This window comes from Ornithorhynchus anatinus, chromosome 1, assembly GCF_004115215.2.
Source record: "Ornithorhynchus anatinus isolate Pmale09 chromosome 1, mOrnAna1.pri.v4, whole genome shotgun sequence".
Taxonomy (NCBI): domain Eukaryota; kingdom Metazoa; phylum Chordata; class Mammalia; order Monotremata; family Ornithorhynchidae; genus Ornithorhynchus; species Ornithorhynchus anatinus.
The window spans coordinates 153,539,623-153,560,204 of record NC_041728.1 but is presented as its reverse complement, the minus strand read 5'-3'; the positions used below and the strand labels follow the sequence as shown (position 1 = coordinate 153,560,204).

At 45.4% G+C, this 20,582-nt stretch overlaps 1 protein-coding gene and 1 non-coding gene across 2 annotated transcripts in view; one reads left to right on the top strand and one right to left on the bottom strand.

Moving 5' to 3' along the window:
* The window catches only part of MLF1 (myeloid leukemia factor 1), a 54,183-nt gene extending 42,088 nt beyond the window's left edge, over nucleotides 1–12,095 (bottom strand). The window contains exon 1 of the mRNA XM_029070586.2: nucleotides 11,973–12,095. Within this exon, the coding sequence (XP_028926419.1) occupies nucleotides 11,973–12,019 (47 nt within the window). The 5' untranslated portion in view covers nucleotides 12,020–12,095. The remainder of the gene's footprint in view (nucleotides 1–11,972) is intronic.
* Nucleotides 12,096–19,945: 7,850 nt separating this feature from the next.
* Nucleotides 19,946–20,083, top strand: LOC114816474. Its single transcript, XR_003764254.1, has one exon. It is a non-coding gene; the product is annotated as a small nucleolar RNA SNORA7 (small nucleolar RNA).
* Nucleotides 20,084–20,582: the final 499 nt, after the last annotated feature.

The following is a 20,582-nucleotide window of genomic DNA, read 5'->3' as shown; positions in this document are numbered from 1 at the left end:
ATTTTTGTCTTGTCCAGAGAGTTTGGCTCGCGCTCCTCACCAATCACGAAGCTCACATAAAGGACGGAGTAAGAGCCCAAGCAAACAGCTTTCCACAGATGGTTTGGTGAATTACTAATGAATTCTTCGAGCCAAAAACCTCCTCTTGGGTGATTTATGAACCATTCCAAACTACAATCTTCTGAAACATCTTGCTTGAAAAAACCCTTGAATACTTTCCTCACACGCTGTCTGCTTTTTCCCCCAAAAAACATTGTTCCCCTCTTCTAGGTATTTGTATATATTCTAATCTATGTTCCCTGCTTGTTTCATTTTTGTTTCACCGTCTCTCTCCTTGGAAGCTATGAACCATTCCAAACATAATCTTCTGAAACACCTTGCTCAAAAAAACTTGAAAACTATTCTCACACGCTGTCTGCTTTCCCCCCCCAAAAACAGTGTTCCCCTCTTCTAAGTATTTGCATATATTCTAACCTATTTATGTTGTTCCCTGTTTATTTCGTTTTTGTTTCACCTTCTCTGTGTCTGTCACCAACCCTAATGCTTACCTTTGATTGTGAACCCCTTTGAAAGCCAAGGATCTTGTCTACTTCTAATCAATCAGTATTTATTGAATGCTTAATGTGTGCAGGGCACTGTGCTAAGTGCTTGGAAGAGTTCAATAGAACAGAGTTGGAAGACACGTAACCTGAGCACAACGAGCTTAGGGTCCAGAGGGGGAGACAGACGTTAATATAATGAATTACAGATACATAAATTACAGATATATAAAAAAATGATAGATATAATCTGATTGTTTTTTAACCAGCATTCAGTACAGTGTTTTGCACATAGTAAATACTCTTCTACTACCACTACAGGTTAGAAGTATGGTGGACCCACAGTTCATCATACTGGGGAGAGGTGGGGGAGGGGGAGAATTACTGTCCATATGCAAATACATATTTAGAAAAGACTTAACTGCAGTCACTGAGAAGTAACACAGCCTAGTGGAAAGAGCATGAGAGTTAGAGGAGTAGGGTTTTAATCCTGGCACTGCCACTTTTCTGTGTGACCTTGGGCAAGTCACCAATTCTAGGTCTCAGCTGCCTCATCTGTAAATGGGATTAAATCCTACTCCCTCCTGCTTAAACTGTGAGCCCATGTGGCACGGGGACCGTATCCAACCTGCCTTGTATCTACTCCAGTCAACTGCATTTATTGAGCACTTTCTATGTGCAGAGTACTGTACTAAGCACTGGGGAGACACTATAACAATATAACAGACACATCCCCTGCCCACGATGAGTTTACAATCTAGAGCGGGAGACGTGCACTAATAAAAATAAAATTACAGATACGTTCATAAGTACTGTAAGCCCATCAAAGGGCAGGGACTGTCTCTATCTGTTACCGATTTGTACATTCCAAGCGCTTAGTACAATGCTCTGCACATAGTAAGCGCACAATAAATACTATTGAATGAATACTGTGGGGCTGGGAAGGGGGATGAATAAAGGGAGCAAGTCAAGGCGGTACATAAGAGAATGGGAGTGCTTCAATGCTTTGTACAGTGCTTAGCACATAGTAAGTGCTTAACAAGTACCATAATTATTGTAAGTCACTCCTGCAATATGGAACTCAAACTCCTGTGTGGTCATACAAAAAAAAGGCAAGAGTGCACAATGTGAGATCATATCTGCCCTGTTTAATTTGCCTTGACGACGATAGTATTTGTTCATTCATTCAATAGTATTTATTGAGCGCTTTCTATGTGCAGAGCACTGTACTAAGCGCTTGGAATGTACAAATTGGCAACAGATAGAGACAGTCCCTGCCCCCTGAGGGGCTTACAGTCTAATCGGGGGAAATGGACAGACAAAAACAATACCAGTAAATAGAATCAAGGGGATGTACATCTCATTAAAACAATAGCAATAAATAGAATCAAGGGGATGTACATCTCATTAAAACAATAGCAATAAATAGAATCAAGGTGATGTACAGCTCATTAACAAAATAAATAGGGTAACAGAAAATATATACAATTGAGTGGGAGAGCACAGTGCTGAGGGGAGGGGAAGGGAGAGGGGGAGGAGCAGAGGGAAAGTGGGGAAAGGAGGTTTAGCTGAGGGGCGGTGGGCGGAGCGTAGAGGGAGAGCAGAGGGAAAAGGAAGCTTTAAGTTAATGACTTACTCTGTTTCAAGCGCTGTCCTAAGCACTGGGGTAGTTACAAGTTAATCAGTTTGGACACAGTCCCTGTCTCACACGGGATTCACAGTCTAAGTAGGAGGGAGAAAATGTGGAGATGGTAACGCAAAACCCTAGCTGGCCTCATAAACCCTTAAGTTAACTTGAAAAACGCCGTCCACCAGGCTTCTTCCTAGGCATTTCTATCCCCATTTTGAAGCCCTAGGATGAATGGAAGTCCTCTCCGTCTTCACCCTCCACCTCCATGGAGATTAATAATAATTCATTCAATAGTATTTATTGAGCGCTTACTATGTGCAGAGCACTGTACTAAGCGCTTGGGATGAACAAGTCAGCAACAGATAATAATAATAATGTTGGTATTTGTTAAGCGCTTACTATGTGCAGAGCACTGTTCTAAGCGCTGGGGCAGATACAGGGTAATCAGTCTGTCCCACGTGAGGCTCACAGATAATCCCCATTTTACAGATGAGGTAACTGAGGCACAGAGAAGTTAAGTGACTTGCCCACAGTCACACAGCTGACAAGTGGCAGAGCCGGGAGTCGAACCCATCACCTCTGATTCCGAAGCCCACGCTCTTTTCACTGAGCCACACTGCTTCTCCAACAGTGGGCATAAGAAGAGGAAGAGGTAGTTATATTTATTGAGCGCTTTCTGTGTGCAGATCACTGTACTGAGAGCTGGGGAGAGCACAACAGAATAGACACATTCCCTGCCCACAAGGCAGTGGCCCACAACGAGGAGTTTGTGTAGTGCACGTGATAACGAGAAAGAATTTTGGCTCTTGAAAATCTTGGCATCCAAGTTAGTGCTTTAAAATACAAACTTCAGAGCCCCTTATGTCGCCTGACTTCTCAAAAATACAAACTTCAGAGCCCCTTATGTCGCCTGACTTCTCAAACAAGAGTATTTCTGGGACAATTTCAAGGGGAGCAGAAGTCAATACTTCTTGGGGTAGACAATCTTGAGGGCCCATTCATTCAAAAGTATTTATTGAGCACTTACTATGTGCAGAGCACTGTACTAAGCACTTGGAATGTACAAATCAGCAACAGATAGAGACAGTCCCTGTCCACAACTCTTTTCTCCATCATAAGAGCCTTGCTTACTTTGGTCTAGCTAAATCTACTGATGGTAATAATAATAATGTTTGTATTTGTTAAGCGCTTACTATGTGCAGAGCATTGTTCTAAGCGCTGGGGTAGATACAGGGTAATCAGGTTGTCCCATGTGAGGCTCACAGTCTTCATCCCCATTTTAGAGATGAGGGAACTGAGGCCCAGTGAAATGACCCATAGTCATACAGCTGACAAGTGGCAGAGCCGGCATTCGAACCCATGACCCCTGACTCCCAAGCCCGTGTTCTTTCCACTGAGCCATGCCGCAGCTGCCTCACAGCAGCAGGGTCTGCTGAAAAGTGACATTTACTAAAACGTGATCCCAGATTAGGAATTCTAGTGTAAGAGCATCAACACTTTGTTAAGTGGGGGTAGAGAAGGGTTTTTTTTTCCCTCTATGCAGCAGGAGAGATTTTGCTTGACTAGAAGGAAGGGCTTCTTCAGTGAGTTTGATAAAATCAATCAATCAATGGCAGTTATTGAGCACTTACTATGTGCCAAGTACTGCACAAAAAACTTGGGAGAGTCATGATACAAGAGAATCCCTGCCCAGAATGAGCTTGCAACACTGAAATAGGCTGATTCATTCATTCAATAGTATTTACTGAGCACTTACTATGTGCAGAGCACTGTACTAAGCGCTTGGAATGTACAAATCAGCAACAGATAAAGGTTGTGGAGCCTCCATCCCTGTAGATCTTTGTGAAAAGATCTGACCTCACCATTCAAAACAGATGGCTGTCTTTCACCTGCTTGGACTAAGTGGGGCCGGGATCAGATGAGATCTCAAAGCCTCTTTTATTATAATAATCGCCAACATTTATTGAGCCCCTGCTTTGAAAAAAAAACAACTCCCCTAAATGCCTAGAGCCCGGGCTTGGGAGTCAGAGATCATGGGTTCTAATCCCGACTCCGCCACTTGTCAGCTGTGTGACTTTGGGCAAATCACTTCATTTCTCTGGGCCTCAGTTACCTCATCTGTAAAATGAGGATTGAGACTCTAAGTCCCATGTGGGACAGGGTGCAACCTGATTGTTTGTATCCACCCCAGCGCTTAGTACAGTGCCTGGCACATAGTTAAGCGCTTAACAAATACCATTATTATTATTATATTTACTAATAATAATGGTATTTAAGCACCTACTCTATGTCAAGCACTGTAATAGGCCCTAGGGTCGATGCAAAATAATCAGGTCGGACAAAGTCCCTGTCTCTCATGGGGCTCCAAAGACTACTGAACCCCCACTTTACAGATGAGGAAACTGAGGCACAAGAGCAATCAGTTTTTTGTCCAAAGCCACAGAGCAGGCAACTTGACTGGCAGACCTGGGATTACAACTCTGGCCCTCTACCTCCCAGGCCCATGCTCTTTCTTCTAGGCCACGCTGCTTTCCTGTAGTATTTTTTGAGCGGCTGTGCCCAGAGGACTGTACTATGCGCTGGAAAAAAAATACATGAATGAGAAGATAGTTCCTAACCTCCAAGGAGTTCGCGATCTAAGAAAAAGATGGGAAGGTCAGCGATGGACACATAAATTAAAATGAAATTAGAAAATCCTATAAGATAACATAAAAACCATAATTAAGAGCTGCATATTATATTATGGCTACGGGGACAATTTCAGTTAAATCTGTACCCTTGCCAGTCATCCCAACCTCAGCATTTATGGTACACATCTGTAATTTATTTCTATTAATGTTGGTCTCCCCCTCTAGACTGTAAGCTCTTTGCGGGCAGGGGATGTGTCTACCGACTCTGTTGTACTCTCCCCAAGTGCTTAATACAGTGCTCTACATAGAGTAAGCGCTCAGTAAATACCACTGACATTGATTTCATGTGCCTTGCCGCTCATATAAGATTGCTTAGAGTCCAGCATCCACACCAGCCTTAGGCAAGTCACTTAACTTCTCTGTGCCTCAGTTACCTCTTCTGTAAAATGGGGATGACGACTAGGAGCCTTCTGTGGGCCATGAACTATGTCCAATCTGACCAGCTTGTATCTACCCCAGCGCTCAGTCCGGCACATAGAAAGCACTTCAGGAACGAAAAAAAAACCCAAAAAACCAGTCATAGCCTCACAAAAGTCTTAATAGTTAGGAAGGCATTTTTTTATCCTCACTCTGCCCTCTGGTAAGAAGGCAGGATGGGAGAGTCGGTGGCAAAAGTAGATGGTAACTGGGTCATGTCTTCTGGACCATGGGCTCTGAGGTTGGGAAAGCAGCTGGGCTCTAGCTGTCACTTCATCCTCACCTAACACATATGAAAGAAAAGACACAATACCTGCTCTGGAGTAGTTTACAATGTAATGGGCTTCATCATCCTCTAATTCTCCTACAGTAACCATTACCAACAAACCTCTTTTGAATGACCAAGATGAGAAATGTGTAAGAAAAAGACCCTCAGAAGATGTTCTGTCAGAGAAGTTCCTCAGAGGAAAACAGTTTAGTTATACCGCATGGAAGATTTGAAAGTTCAAAAGGCCAGAGCGTAAACACTGTGCATAGTACTTTAATGGGGCAATTTGTGTTCCTTTGCTGCTCTGAGTGGGCTATTCAGTCACAGAGGACAAGGCAGCCTGTCCAGCAATTTCAAAAAACCTAACTCAAGTTTGTAAAATCAGTGCTTGTCTTCTCCTAGCCGGGAGCTCATTTTCAACTCGGGCAGATTGCTGAGACGCCCAAGTAGGATTCCAATATGGTTAAAGAATGGAGACGGCACACACGTCAAACTTGGCTCTCACTGAGCGTGAGGAGATGGAAGTGACACCCTGTGAGTATTATCAGCAGGGGCACCGTGACCGAAGACCAGCCACCGAACACATACGGTGGCCAAACGAGAGAGCAGTTGCCCGGTTACAAAGGCAGCTAGGAAAAGATTTACGAGTGCAAACAGGAGCCGACAAGACTTTTGCCACCCTGCTACGAGTTCTTTAATCTCCTATATACTGATAAAAGACAATATCTATCCCCCAATGACTTGCCTGATTAGGATCCCACATCTGAAGCTCAGAAGAGCTTCCCTATCACACACAATTCTACACGGCAGCGGAGACATCTTCACTGAGGTACAAAGTAAGACTAGGATTCCTGCTACTGAAAGTGACTTCAAACCACTGAAACCCCGAGAGCCTGAACAAGCCATTCTTTAATACAATAAAGGTCAGCTGACATAAGAGATTTTACCTGATGGTGACCGTAATTCTTTTCCGACCTCTCCCTGCTGTACCAATAAATACCACGTGTATTTATGGAGCGCTTGCAGAGTATTGTACTGCGAAAGTACAGTGTAATAGAGTCTAGAGAGGAGCTTTCTTCTGAAATGAAGGCATTCCTGAGGAAAAGGAATTTGCTTTCAAAAAAGAGATGACACTATATAAGAACAAGAACAAACTTTGTGGTCATTGTTTTCCTGACTTTCCCTAATCCAAGGTCTCAAAGCATAGCCAAAGAAGCAGCTCTAAAGTGTTCATATAATACAATGAGATTAGATCGTTGTGCTTTTTTGCTACTTAGAGGTGAGTTTATTAGCTATTCCTGCTAAACCAGTGAGGACAAGTAATAACTTCCCAAACTCGGTTTTATGACAAACTTTTCTGGGGTTATCACAGTAAATGACTAAGTAGCTACCTATCTATTTTTGGTTTCATACTCAGGCAAATTATGCAAGTTGTAAATGATCATTATATCCTTCCTACTTAATAACCTACTAAAGCGTCATAGACAAATGCTAATTCTTTTTACTTATCCAAGTAACTCGTGTGTTCTGGCTCTCTTCAGCACTGCCCACCAAAAGTGATCAAATAAAGAGAGGTGAAAATTATTTGTGAAAACAGTTGAGGTACTTCAAAAGAAAATCTCATTAAAAGTCATGAATGATATCTAAAATATTTTAATTGAGAAAACTCCATAACAGCCCTAAGAACTCCAACAGCTTTTCTGCTCCTTGTGGGTAAGGGAATGTGTCTTTTGTTTCGTTCCTATCGAACTTTCCCAAGCACTTAGTTTAGTGTATTCTAATCAATGGGCACTCAGTTATTACCACAGTTAACACAAGTTATAACGTTAAAACAATCTGATAATACGCCATCCTAGCTCAGTAAATTCCTCCAAGGCAAGAGTCCATAGAACTATAATCTACATTTACTGAAGCTGTGCAAATTTTGAAATAAATGGTTTGTCTTTTTTCATTAGAACACCACCAAATGCATAAGCTTAGTTCAGTGCTCTGCAGACAGTAAGCGCTCAATAAATACTATTGAAGCACTTAATAATTACTAATGAATGAATGTATACACACAAGGAAGTCACACAGGTGAAGATAGACTCTAGACCATAAGCTCGTTGTGGCCAGGGAACACGGCTACCAACTCTGCTGTACTGTCCTCTCCCGAGCGCTCAGTACAGTGCTCGGCCCACAGTAAGCGCTCAATAAATGCCATTGATGATGGCGATGGGAAAGGCAGGCAGAGGAAGCCAGTGCAGAGAATGAGAGGATCAACACAAGAATTAGTATTTACTGAGCATTTACTGGGTGCAGAGATGGCCCTAAGCCTTTGACGCAGGTCCAGAATATGCACACACAGACATTCACAAACACAAAAGAAAATTTAGGAAGGGAGATGAAAGTGTCAACAAATCAAGTCAACCCATACAGTACAACAGCATAAAGGAATGAGGAAATCAAGACATTAAATGCCAAACTTTAACTATGCCAATAATCTATTCATTTTCCAAAGGTCATTAATTAAATCATATTTACTGAGCACTTACTGTGTGCAGAGCACTGTATTAAGCGCTTGAAAAGTACAATTCAGTAACAATGAGAGACAATCCCTGCCCACAACGGGCTTTCGGTCTCTGATGCACTACAAAGCTTAAAAAGCCTGTATTCTTGACAAGTTTGATTACCTTAAACTCTCTTCATTTTACAAATTTTACACACTGCAGCCCAAGAAAGTTTTTATAAAAGATTTAGAGAGAAGTGACATGTAGTAGTAGTGACAGTATTTATTAAGTCTCTGCTCAGAGCACTGTACTAAGGAGTTGCTCCGGCCCCCAGACTGTAAGCCTGATGTGGGCAGGGATTGTCTCTATAGCTGAATAGTACTTTCCAAGCGCTTAGTACAGTGCTCTGCACACAGTAAGCACTCAATAAATACAATCAATGAATCAGTACCCAGTGGGAATTTGACCTGGCCTTTGTCCCTCAGGGGGCTCACAATCTCCAGGTCTCCCATTTCCTACTCTGTTAGTAGACTAAAATGGTCAGGAATCATAGAGAGAAAAAAAAATGAGAAAATTTCACAACTCTAGGACAGATCAGAATAATTTGATTTCTGAGGTGCAGAAATGTTTTTCGGCAGCCATGTTTCTAAAGATACCAACTGCAGAGTTATTCCATTAAGACAGTGCTAGGTCCAGAGGGGCAGGGAAGGGAAACTACAAAATGACTTTTTCCTCACCTCAGTAACCACTTATAAAATAGGCTCACTGTGACTAGACTGGCTTTCTTTCAAAGCGAGCAACCAAAAGAAAGGAAACGAACGCTGAGTATTGCAGCACGTAGGCATTTGAAGGAGGGGGTCAATTAAGAGAGGGCACAAGAACTCTTAAAAGCTTCTGTAAACTTAACAACGTGCTTCCTAATTTAAAGGCACCTCTACTACCCAAGCTGTCTGAGAGAGGAATAAAATGACGTTGCTCTATATGGGCTTCCATCCCAAAAATCATCTTTTCCTGAGTTGCCCACGGCTGGGCTACGCTAAAATGTGCATCAAGGGGACGGGGCTAAGGCGCTTGATTCCCAGACTTCCCCAACAAGCGGCGTGACCTGATGGATAGTGCATGGCCTGGGGGTCTAAAGGACCTGGGTTCTAATCCCGACTCCGCCGCTTGTCTGCTGTGTGACCTTGGGCAGGTCACTCCACTTCTCGGCACCTCATTACCTCATCTGCAGGTGGGGATTACAAGTGTGAGTCCCATGTGGGACATGCACTGTATCCAACTTGATTATCTTTTATCTACCCTGAAGTTGATTCACCTTCCCTGGAAAGCAGCGGCACGGGAAAGAATCAATGGCAAGTGATCAAATGTTGACCGAAGGTGACCAGCAGAGACATAAGCTTTTACTGCGTGGAAGAATGGTAAACCACTTCTATATTTTTTTATCAAGTAAACTCTATGGGAAAAGAACCATAAAGTCGCTTTGAACTGGAGGCGACTTGATGGCATGGAAGACTCCAGCGTTTAGCACAGTGCCTGGCACATAGTAAGCGTGTAAACAAATGCCATCAAAAAAGCCCCCCCAAAACGCCTTCCGCAGTGGCTACCCTAGTCCAGGATCGTGTAAACTCGTTAGGGGGAGGGAAGGTGACTGCTCATTCTGTTGGACGCTACTCTCCCAAGTGCTTAGTAATAATAATAATAATAATAATGATGGTATTTGTGAAGTGCTTACTATGTGCCAGGCACTGTACTAAGCGCTGAGGTGGTGTGGGTAAGGATTGTCTCTCTCTGTTGCTGAATTGTCAGTCTCCCCCTCTCCAGACTGTGAACTCGTTGGGGGCAGGGAATGTCACCGTTTATTGTTGTAGGGTACTTTCCCAAGCGCTTAGAACAGTGTTCTGCACCCGGTGCTTAATAAACGCCACTGAGCTGGGAAGGGATAGTCTCTACTGCTGTATTGTACTTTCCAAGAGCTTAGTCCAGTGCTCTGCACACAATAAGCACCTAATAAATACGACTGAGTTGGGCAGGGATGGTCTCTATTGCTGCACTGTACTTTCCAAGAGCTTAGTCCAGTGCTCTGCACAGAGTAAGCGCCTAATAAAGATGACTGAGTTGGGCAGGGAGGTCTCTGTTGCTGTACTATACTGTCCAAGCACTCAGTACAGTGTTCTGCACACAGTAAGCGCTTAATAAATACGACCAAGTTCATTCATTCATTCAATGGTATTTATTGAGCGCTTACTATGTGCAGAGCACTGGACCAAGCGCTTGGAATGGACAATTGGGCAACAGATAGAGACAATCCCTGCCCAACGACGGGCTCACTGTCTCAACGGGGGAGACAGACGGACACAAACAAGACATCATACTCACGATCAATAGAATCAAGGGGATGTACAACTCATTAACAAAATAAATAAGGCAATAAAAATAAATACGACGTAGGGCAGGGATGGTGTCTGTTGCTGTTTTATCCTTTCCAAGTGCTCAGTACAGTGCTCTGCACACAGTAAGCACCTAATAAATATGAATGAGTTGGGCAGAGATGATCTCTGTTGCTGTACTATACTTTCCAAGCGCTCGGTCCAGTGCTCTGCACACAGTAAGCGCTCAATAAATAGTATTGAAGCAGCGTGGCTCAGTGGAAAGAGCCCGGGTTGGGGAGGCAGAAGTCATGGGTTCGAATGACTTGTCACTTGTCAGCTGTGGGACTGTGGGCAAGACACTTCACTTTTCTGTGCCTCAATTCCCTCATCTGTAAAACGGGGATGAAGGCTGTGCGCCTCACGTGGGACAACCTGATAATAATAATAATAACGTTGGTATTTGTTAAGCACTTATTACGTGCAGGGCACTGTTCTAAGGCCTGGAGGAGATAGAGTTGCATGATGACCCTGATGACCCTGTATCTCCCCCAGCGCTTGGAAGAGTGCTCTGCACCTAGTAAGCGCTTAACAAATACCAACATTATTATTATTAAATACGATTGAATGGATGAATGGATGGAGTGAATGAATGAATGAATGGAGTGAGTTTTGTTAATGAGATGTACATCACCTTGATTCTATTTATCGCTATTGTTTAAATGAGGTGTTTCATCCCCTCGATTCCTTTTATTGCTATTGTTTTTGTCAGTCCGTCTCCCCCGATTAGACCGTAAGCCCGTCAAAGGGCAGGGACTATCTCTATCTGTTGCCGATTTGTCCATTCCAAGCACTTGGTCCAGTGCTCTGCACATAGTAAGCGCTCAATAAACACTATTGAATGAATGAATTGAATGAATGGATGAATGGAGTGAATGAACAGATGAATGGCGTGAATGAATGAATGAATGGAGTGAGTTTTGCTAATGAGATGTACATCCCCTTGATTCTATTTATTTGCTATTGTTTTAATGAGATGTTCCTCCCCTTGATTCTATTTATTGCTACTGTTCTTGTCTGCCTGTCTCCCCCGATTAGACTGTAAGCCCGTCAAAGGGCAGGGACTGCCTCTATCTGGTGCTGATTTGTACAGTCCAAGCGCTTAGCCCAGTGCTCTGCACATAGTAAGCGCTCAGTAAATACTATTGAATGAAAGAATTGAATGAATGAATGAATGAATGGAGTGAGTTTTGCTAATGAGATGTACATCCCCTTGATTCTATTTATTTGCTATTGCTTTAATGGGCTGTTCTTCCCCTTGACTCTATTTATGGCCATTGTTCTTGTCTGTCTTCCCCGGTTAGACTGCAAGCCCGTCAAAGGGCAGGGACTGTGTCTATCTGTGGCCGACTTGTTCACTCCAAGCGCTTAGTCCAGTGCTCTGCACATAGTAAGCGCTCAATCAATACTATTGAATGAATGGATGAATGCATGGAGTGGACGAATGAATGAATTTTCGGGCTGTCGCGTCCCGCGTCCCTCCCGCCCTGGCGGGCGTCGCCCCGGCACTCACGAGAAGAAGGGGTCATCGTCAAAGCCGCTGCCGAGGGCCTGGAACATGGTGTCCGTCCTCCGCGGGGCCGGGGCCGGGGCCGCCGCCGCCCACACCAACCGCCGCCCACACCAACCGCCGCGCGCGAGGCCGGCAGGGAGGGCGGGAGGGCGGGCGCGCGGGCGGGCCACGTGCCGCGCCGGCGCCTTCCCATTGGCCGGCGGCGGCGCGCGGGGGCCCCGCCCCTCCGCGCGCGGGGCGGTCGCCAGGCAACGGGCCGCGCGCCCGCCGCCGCCGCCATGGCGACCGCGGTCGACGCTCCTTCGGCCCTCCCCCGCGGGCGCTGCACTGGCCTAAGCGCTGGGGACCTAAGCGCTCGGGAGGGGGCTCCACCCCTTCCCCGCACCACTGTGCTCATTTCATTTGCATAGAGTTGAGAAGCCGCGTGGCGCAGGGGAAAGAGCACGGGCTGGGGAGGCAGGGCTCATGAGTTCGAATCCCAGCTCTGCCACTTGGCAGTCACGTCACTTCGCTGGGCCTCAGTTCCCTCATCTGGAAAATGGGGATGAAGACTGGGAGCCCCACCTGGGACAACCTGGTTCCCCTGTGCTTACCCCAGCGCTTAGAACAGTGCTCGGCACAGAGTAAGCGCTTAACAAATACCAACATTATTATTAGAGTTTATTACCCTATATTTGCTCATTTGTATATTTTTTATCACCCTATTTTTGTCCATTTGCATCTATTTTTATTACCCTATTTTGCCCATTGGTATATAATAATTATAATGTTGGTATTTGTTAAGCGCTTACTATGTGCCGAGCACTGTTCTAAGCGCTGGGGGAGATAGAGAAGCAGCGTGGCTCAGTGGAAAGAGCCCGGGCTTGGGAGTCAGAGGTCATGGGTTTGAATCCCGGCTCTGCCACTTGTCAGCTGGGTGACTGGGGGCAAGTCACTTCACTTCTCTGGGCCTCAGTTCCCTCATCTGTAAAATGGGGATGAAGACTGGGAGCCCCACGTGGGACAACCTGATTCCCCTGTGTCTACCCCAGCGCTTAGAACAGTGCTCGGCACAGAGTAAGCGCTTAACAAATACCAACATTATTATTATAATTATTACAGTGACCGGCCCCCCCCCCCCCCCCGCTGTCAAATGGGGATGGAGACTGTGAGCCCCACGTGGGACAACCTGATGACCTTGTATCCCCCCCCAGCGCTTAGAACAGTGCTTTGCACATAGTAAGCGCTTAACCAATGCTATAATAATAATATCGTTGGTATTTGTTAAGCGCTTACTATGCGCCGAGCACCGTTCTAAGCGTTGGGGGAGATACAGGGTCCTCGAGTTGTCCCACGTGAGGCTCACAGTCTTCATCCCCATTTGACAGATGAGGTAACTGAGATGCGGAGAAGCAAGTGACTTGCCCAAAGTCACACAGCTGACAGGTGGTGGAGTTGCGATTAGAACCCATGACCTCTGACTCCTAAACCCATGCTCTTTCGCATCATTGTTATTAGTATTAGAACAATAAATACATTCCCTGCCCACAACGAGTTCACAATCTAGAGGGGGAGACAGGCATTAAAATTAAAAAAGCCCTCCTCAGATCAGGCAGACAATTGCTCTCCCCCACCTCAAAGCAATTATAATTATGGAAGGCGCACCTCCTCCAAGAAGGCTTCCCTGACTAAGCCCTCCTCTTCTCCCCCTCCTTCTGCGTCACCCTGACTTGCTCCCTTCGTGCATCCCCCTTACTAGCCCCACCGCACTTTTGTATATGTCTGCAGTTTTAATCATTTATGAATATTAATATCTGTCCTCTAGACTGTGAGCTCATTGTGGGCAGGGAATGTGTCTGTTTATTGTTAAACTGTACATTGTTACATTGAGAAGCAGCATAATAATAATATTGGCATTTGTTAAGCGCTTACTCTGTGCAGAGCACTGTTCTAAGCGTTGGGGGAGATACAGGGGAATCAGGTCGTCCCACGAGAGACTCACAGTTAATCCCCATTTTACAGATGAGGTCACTGAGGCCCAGAGAAGTAAAGTGACTTGCCCACAGCCACACAGCTGACAAGTGGCAGAGCCGGGAGTCGAACCCATCACCTCTGACTCCCAAGCCCGGGCTCTTTCCACTGAGCCACGCTGCTTCCCTGCAGTGTGACGGAGCATGGCGGAGTGACTAGAGCGCAGGCCTGGGAGTCGGAAGGTCATGGGTTCTAATCCAGGCTCTGCCACTTGTCTGCTGTGTGACCTCGGGCAAGTCGCTTCTCTGGGCCTCAGTTCACCTCATCTGGAAAATGGGGATTATTATTTTGGTATCTGTTAAGTGCTATTTGCCAAGCACTGTTCTTAGCTCTGAGGTAGATATAAGGTAATCGGACTGTCCCTCACGGGGCTCACAGTCTTAATCCCCATTTTTCCGATGAGGTGACTGAGGCACAGAGAAGTTAAGTGGCTTGCCCCAACTGCGAGCCCCATGCGGGACAGGGACTGTGTCCAATTCTATTTCCTTGTATCCACCCCAGCGCTGAGTATAGTGCCTGGCAGAGAGAAAGTGCTTAACAAATACCCTAATTATTATTATTGTACCCTCCCAAGTGCTTAGTACAGTGCTTTGCCCACAGTAAGTGCTCAATAATTATGACTGAATGAATGAATAAAGAAAGAAATTACTGGGTACAAGATGTGCAACTGTAAACCCAAGGCAGATAGAGAAGCCACGCACTCTAAGCTGTCACGGTCGAAGGTTAAGAGGAGGACCGAGTCCACCCTTCTCCTTCCTTCACCTTTGCCCGATTTCCTGCCAAATCCCGTTTACTGCCCTGTCTCTCGGGATTGGCACTGCATTAGCATGGCAGGGGGCAAGCCACTCTGTATTCCTCACGAAAATCCCTGGGGATCTTGCCGGAGGAATGATACTCCGCTAATGTAAAATATGCAGGATCAGATTTGGAGGGACTGGTTATATTTAGGGCCTGTAATTTAATCTCCAGCATTTCTTCTCCTAAACCTTTGCCGCATCCCTCAACCTGCTTTTCCTATTTAAGATTGACACAGTTTAACCTATGGCACAGCTCCCCTAAAAGATCCACTCACGTTATATTCATTCATTCGATCCCATTTATTAAGCGCTCACCGTGTGCCGAGCACTGCGCTAAAAGCTTGGAAAGAACAATCGGAAAACAGATAGAGACAATCCCTACCCAACAACGGGCTCGCATTCTATAGCCCTAATTTATGTTTGTGCCTAACTCCCTTCTGGGAGGGACGTTTCATGGGTGAAGCCTTAGCTAGAGGTTTCCTGGCCTTGGGTAAGGGGGGATGGTTCAAAGCAGTTTGATTTTCTCTTGCCAGGAGACCCAAAGATTAATTATTAGAAGAAGATAGGGTCCTATACTTCAAAAAAACTGCCCGTAAAATCAACATAAAATTTAAAATCTCCTAGTCAGCAAGTCTAAACAAAATTTCTACCCAATTAAAACTCCTTACAAGCATCCCCACTTTTTAGCAGTTTGCTTCCGCCGTCTTAGATTAGGCTAAAATCCCTCCTAGGGAAATAAAACAAATGTGACTCCTCTTTATAAAAAGGGGGAATTCTTTCTCAGATCCCACTTCTCTTCACGTGAACGTTTTGACTATTCTAGTATTGACATAATCTCTGTCTTCTTGTCCGAATGTATATTTCAAACCACAATTTGTAGCATAGTAAGAATGCTGGAAGAAGCAGCCGTGTTAGTAATGATAGTAGACGAATAATAGTAATAATAATAATGGGGGTATTTGTTAAGCACTTACTGTGTGCAAAGCACTGTTCTAAGCGCTGGGGGGATACTAGGTGATCAGGTGGTCCCACGTGGGGCTCACAGTTTTAATCCCCATTTTCCAGATGAGGTAACCGAGGACCAGAGAAGTGAAGTGATTTGCCCAAAGTCATACAGCTGGTGAGCGGCGGAGCCGATATTAGAACCCACAACCTCGGACTCTCAAGGCCGGGCTCTTTCCACTGAGCCACGCTGCTTCTCTTCAGTACTTACAGAGCACTGTGCTAAAAGCTGGGAAAGAAATACATGGATGAGGCAGACAAGATTTCTGGCCCCCAAAGGGCTTACAATCTCAGAATAAGGCAGTAGGGGACACTTTGATGACAGACTTGTATGGAAAGCAACGGGCAGGGACTGTCTCTATCTGTTGCCGAGTTGTACGTTCCAAGCGCTTAGTACAGTGCTCTGCACATAGTAAGCAGCGTGGCTCAGTGGAAAGAGCCTGGGCTTCGGAGTCAGAGGTCATGAGTTCGACTCCCGGCTCTGCCACTTGTCAGCTGTGTGACTGTGGGCGAGTCACTTCACTTCTCTGGGCCTCAGTTACCTCATCTGTAAAATGGTTATTAACTGTGAGCCTCACTGGGATGACCTGATCACCCTGTATCTACCCCAGCGTTTAAAACAGTGCTCTGCACATAGTAAGCGCTTACAGATACCAACATTATTATTAAGCGCTCAATAAATACTATTGAATGAATGAAAGGCCATACTAATAATAATAAAAAAGAAAACAACAAACAAGAAAGGCGCATGAGATTGTAACTCTCCACTCAACTGTAATCTCCTTGCGGACAAGGATCGTGTCTAATATTACCGTTGCAGTCTTCCCAACTCCTTGGAACAGTGCTCTGCACAATAAGTACTCAATGAATGCCACTGATTGATAGGAGCAGCAGGATTTCAGACCGCTCACAGCTCCGACCAAGAGCCGCAGAAGTCACAGCTGCGGTTACGGTGGTGACCTTCTCATTATTCCGAAATTTGACAAGGCCTCACACTGCCTCTGGACCAGTCCTTCCCCAACAAACCAGACATTTACAGCACTGGGGACGTTTACAGCAAAAGTGGAATCAGGAAACCAGAGGGTTAGAAACTGAAGACTACGAAACAGAGGATGATCTGGATGTCCACGGAATGTAGACGTGTTTGCCTGTGTGGCTGGGATCTCCCATTCAGTGGCTGTCATCTTCAGATACGAAGGAAAAGTTATAATACCTGGCGTGGTTCAAATATAGAGAATCATTGCTACACAAAATTTTGTTCTACCTACATCTTTTTCAACTGTATTAAAAATAATCAATGTTTCTGGATTGATGGTATCTTAAGGGAAGCGGCATTGCCTAATGGGTAGCGCACGATCCTGGGAGTCAGAAGGACCTGGGATCTAATCCCAGCTCCAACACTTGTCAGCTGTGTGACCTTAGGCAAGTCACTTAACTTCACTGAGCCTCAATCACCTCATCTCTAAAATGGGGATAAGAGTGTGAGTCCCTTGTGGGGCAGGGCAGTCCCGATTAGCTTGTATCTACCCCACTGCTTAGAACAGTGCTTGATGTATAATAAGCACTTAACAAATTCCATCATCGTCATCATATTATTACTAGCAAATAAGTTATGTGAAAAATAGAAGTTCCAATGCAAGTAAAGCTCACCATCTTGGCTTCAAAGCTGTCCATCACTTTGCCCCCTCCTACCTCACCTCCCTTCTCTCCTTCTACAGTCCACCTCGTATGCTCCGCTCCTCTACCGCTCACCTCCTCACGGTCCCCCGTTCCTGCCTATCCCGCCGTCGAGCCCTGGCCCACGTCCTACCTCTGGCCTGAAATGCCCTCTGTCCTCACATCCTCCAAACTAGCACTTCAAAGCCCTACTGAGAGCTCACCTCCTCCAAGAGGCCTTCCCAGACTGAGCCCCCCCTTTTCCTCTGCTCCTCCTCCTCCTCTCCCCATCGCCCCGACTCCCTCCCTCTGCTCTATTCCCTTCCCTGGCCCAGAGCACTTGTGTATATATGTACGCATTTATTATTCTGTTTATTTTGTTAATGATGTGATATATTTATAACTCCATTTATACTGATGCTATGAAGCCTGTCTACTTGTTTTCTTTTGTTTTGTGGTCTGTCTCCCCCCTTGTAGACTGTGAGCCCATTGTTGGGTAGGGTTTATCTCTATTTGTTACCAAATTGTACTTTCCAAGCGCTTAGTACAGTGCTCTGCACACAGTAAGCACTCAATAAAGATGATTGAATGAATGAAGTATGATTTTGATTATTTGGTTATTTGACTGAAGGCCATACCAAATTTACTATGTGGCTGCATGTGAGAACCTCTGTAATATAATGTCCTCTTCTCTTCATTACACATTTAAAATATATACTTTAATTTTTTTCAAGGAGAACAAAGAAAACTGGATGAGCAAGAGACCATAAGTAATTATCTAAATTTAAAATGTAATAACTGCAAATTTGGGTTTTACCCTTTCTATGTGAGTGTCCACAGAATCAAGGTTCTGTAATAATAATGATGAGTGATGCCTATCTACTTGTTTTGTTTAGTTTTCTGTCTTCCCCTTCTAGACTGTGAGCCCGTTGTTGGGTAGAGATTGTCTCTATCTGTTGCCACATTGTCCTTTCCAAGCGCTTAGTACAGTGCTCTGTACACAGTAAGCGACCAATAAATAACTGACTGAATGAATGATAACGAGCTTATTTTTTAAAATTCTTAGCAATGCGCACAGTGTGCAAGTTGAGTTTGGGTGTTTTGGCTATGAAGATAATCAGTCAACAAGATGAGGAAGACTGGCAAAACAACTGTTTTGGAAAACATTAAGAAAGAAAATTTTTCATCCTCCTTTAAAAACAAACTTCTGTTTTTTATGTTTGAGGTCGATAGCATTTTCTTTCAACCTAGAAGAATGTTTTTTATTTGTAAAAGTGAGAAAGGGCAGTGGCAGTGATGAAGACTGCCTTAGTATTTTTCCTAATCCTATTGATGCTGGAACTTTGAAGGAACAAGGCGGAGAGGAGAAAATCTGGGCTCTCTTGGAGCTTGAGTCCCTCAAACTGGCAGTCGGGAAAGGAAACTCTGCCCTCCCGGACCACACACTGACTTTTAAACTAGTGATTTAGGAGGGTGGGATTACAGAGATGATTTACTTGGCACTGGTTTCCCTCCCCTTGGCTTTGACTCTCTTCACAGAAGTCTGGAAGTTTGAGAGAGAGAGAGCCAGGGACCTGCAGGAAAGAGAAGGCAGCAGTGAAATTCTGGAAGGCAGAGCGAAGACTTCATTTGCATCCGTCCTATTATTCCTGGACCCAGGGACATAATTGATTGAGGTATGGAATTTAGAAGCAGATTAGAGTCAAAGGCTTATTCATGTAGATATAATTAACCCGAGAAGCTTACTGCCACAGAGGATACGACCGAGGTGACCCGTACAATCGAGAGCCGAATTGGGTGGAGGCCGTAGAACTTCAGAGAAGCAGCGTGGCGTAGTGGATCGAGCACAGACCTGGCAGTCAGAAGGTCATGAGTTCTAATTCCTGCTCCACCACTTGTCGGCTCTGTGGCGTAGGGCAAGTCCCTTCACTTCTCCGTGCCTCAGTTACCTGATCTGTAAAACGGGGATCGAGACTGTGAGCCTCATCCAGGATATGGACCGTGTCCAGCCTTATCATCTTGTATCTACCCCAGTGCTTAGTACAGTGCCTGGCACATAGTAAACACTTAAGAAATACCATTAAAACAAGGGTAGTGATGTCAAGCAGTCGATTTCCTTCTCATTTAATTGCATTTAACGTGGTGGGGGTGTCTTATGAAGCAACTAAAAGAATGGGCAGGGGGCTCACTCTTCTGGGTCCCTCAGAGTATCCCTGCCATTCAGTGGGACCTCCGATCTGGGGCTTTGACCAGAACTCTCTAGACCACTGGCATCCCGAGCAGAATCTTTGATAGCGTTTCCAGCGTGGCTAGTGGATAAATCACAGGCCGGGGAGTCAGTAGGTCTTGGGTCCTAATCCCAGCTCTGCCACTTTTCTGCCGCTTGGGCAAGTCACCTCACTTCTCTGGGCCTCAGATACCTCATCTGGAAAATGGGGATTGAGACTGTGAGCCCCACGTGGGACAGGGACTATGTCCAACCTGATTAGCTTGGATCTACCCCAGCGCTACCTCTCAGGGTCAAACCTAGAGAGTTTCCAGTACTCTACCGGTCTCGACTATGGGAGGGAAAGTCAAGCAGAGGCCTATCCATTCCAATCCTAGCTCGGTCAGTGGCCAGCGAGTGGAAGGCTATCTGCTACGAGTCAATGTTGCCCTGTGCTGGGCAGCAGAGGCATGGGAGAGAGTCGAGGGAGGAGACTCAGGTTTACCGTGTGGAAGGAGGCGACGGTGAACCGCTGCTGTATTTTTACCAAGGAAACCCTCTGGATCCGCTACCGGAACGACTGCAGTTGGAGGTGGGACGTCCTGGGAGAGACGCGTCAATGGCGTCGCTAGGGGTGGGACACGACTCGACCGCATAAGACAATAACGACCCCAGTGCTTAGGACAGTGCCTGGCACATAGTAAGTGCTTAACAAGTACCGCAATTATTATTATTGTTGAGAAATCAGTTCAGATCCCAAGCACCAGGAGCGCAATTGAGGTCACACAGAATGATCCCCAAGAACGGCCCCACTTCCATCTCCGCGGGACTGGAAATAGGCCATTTTCCAGGAAGGGATCTCTGCTCTAGCTCTCCCTCCTATCCTGTTCCAACAGAGCTTAGGTCTGCTGATCATTAGGGAATCGTCCAACAATCCTC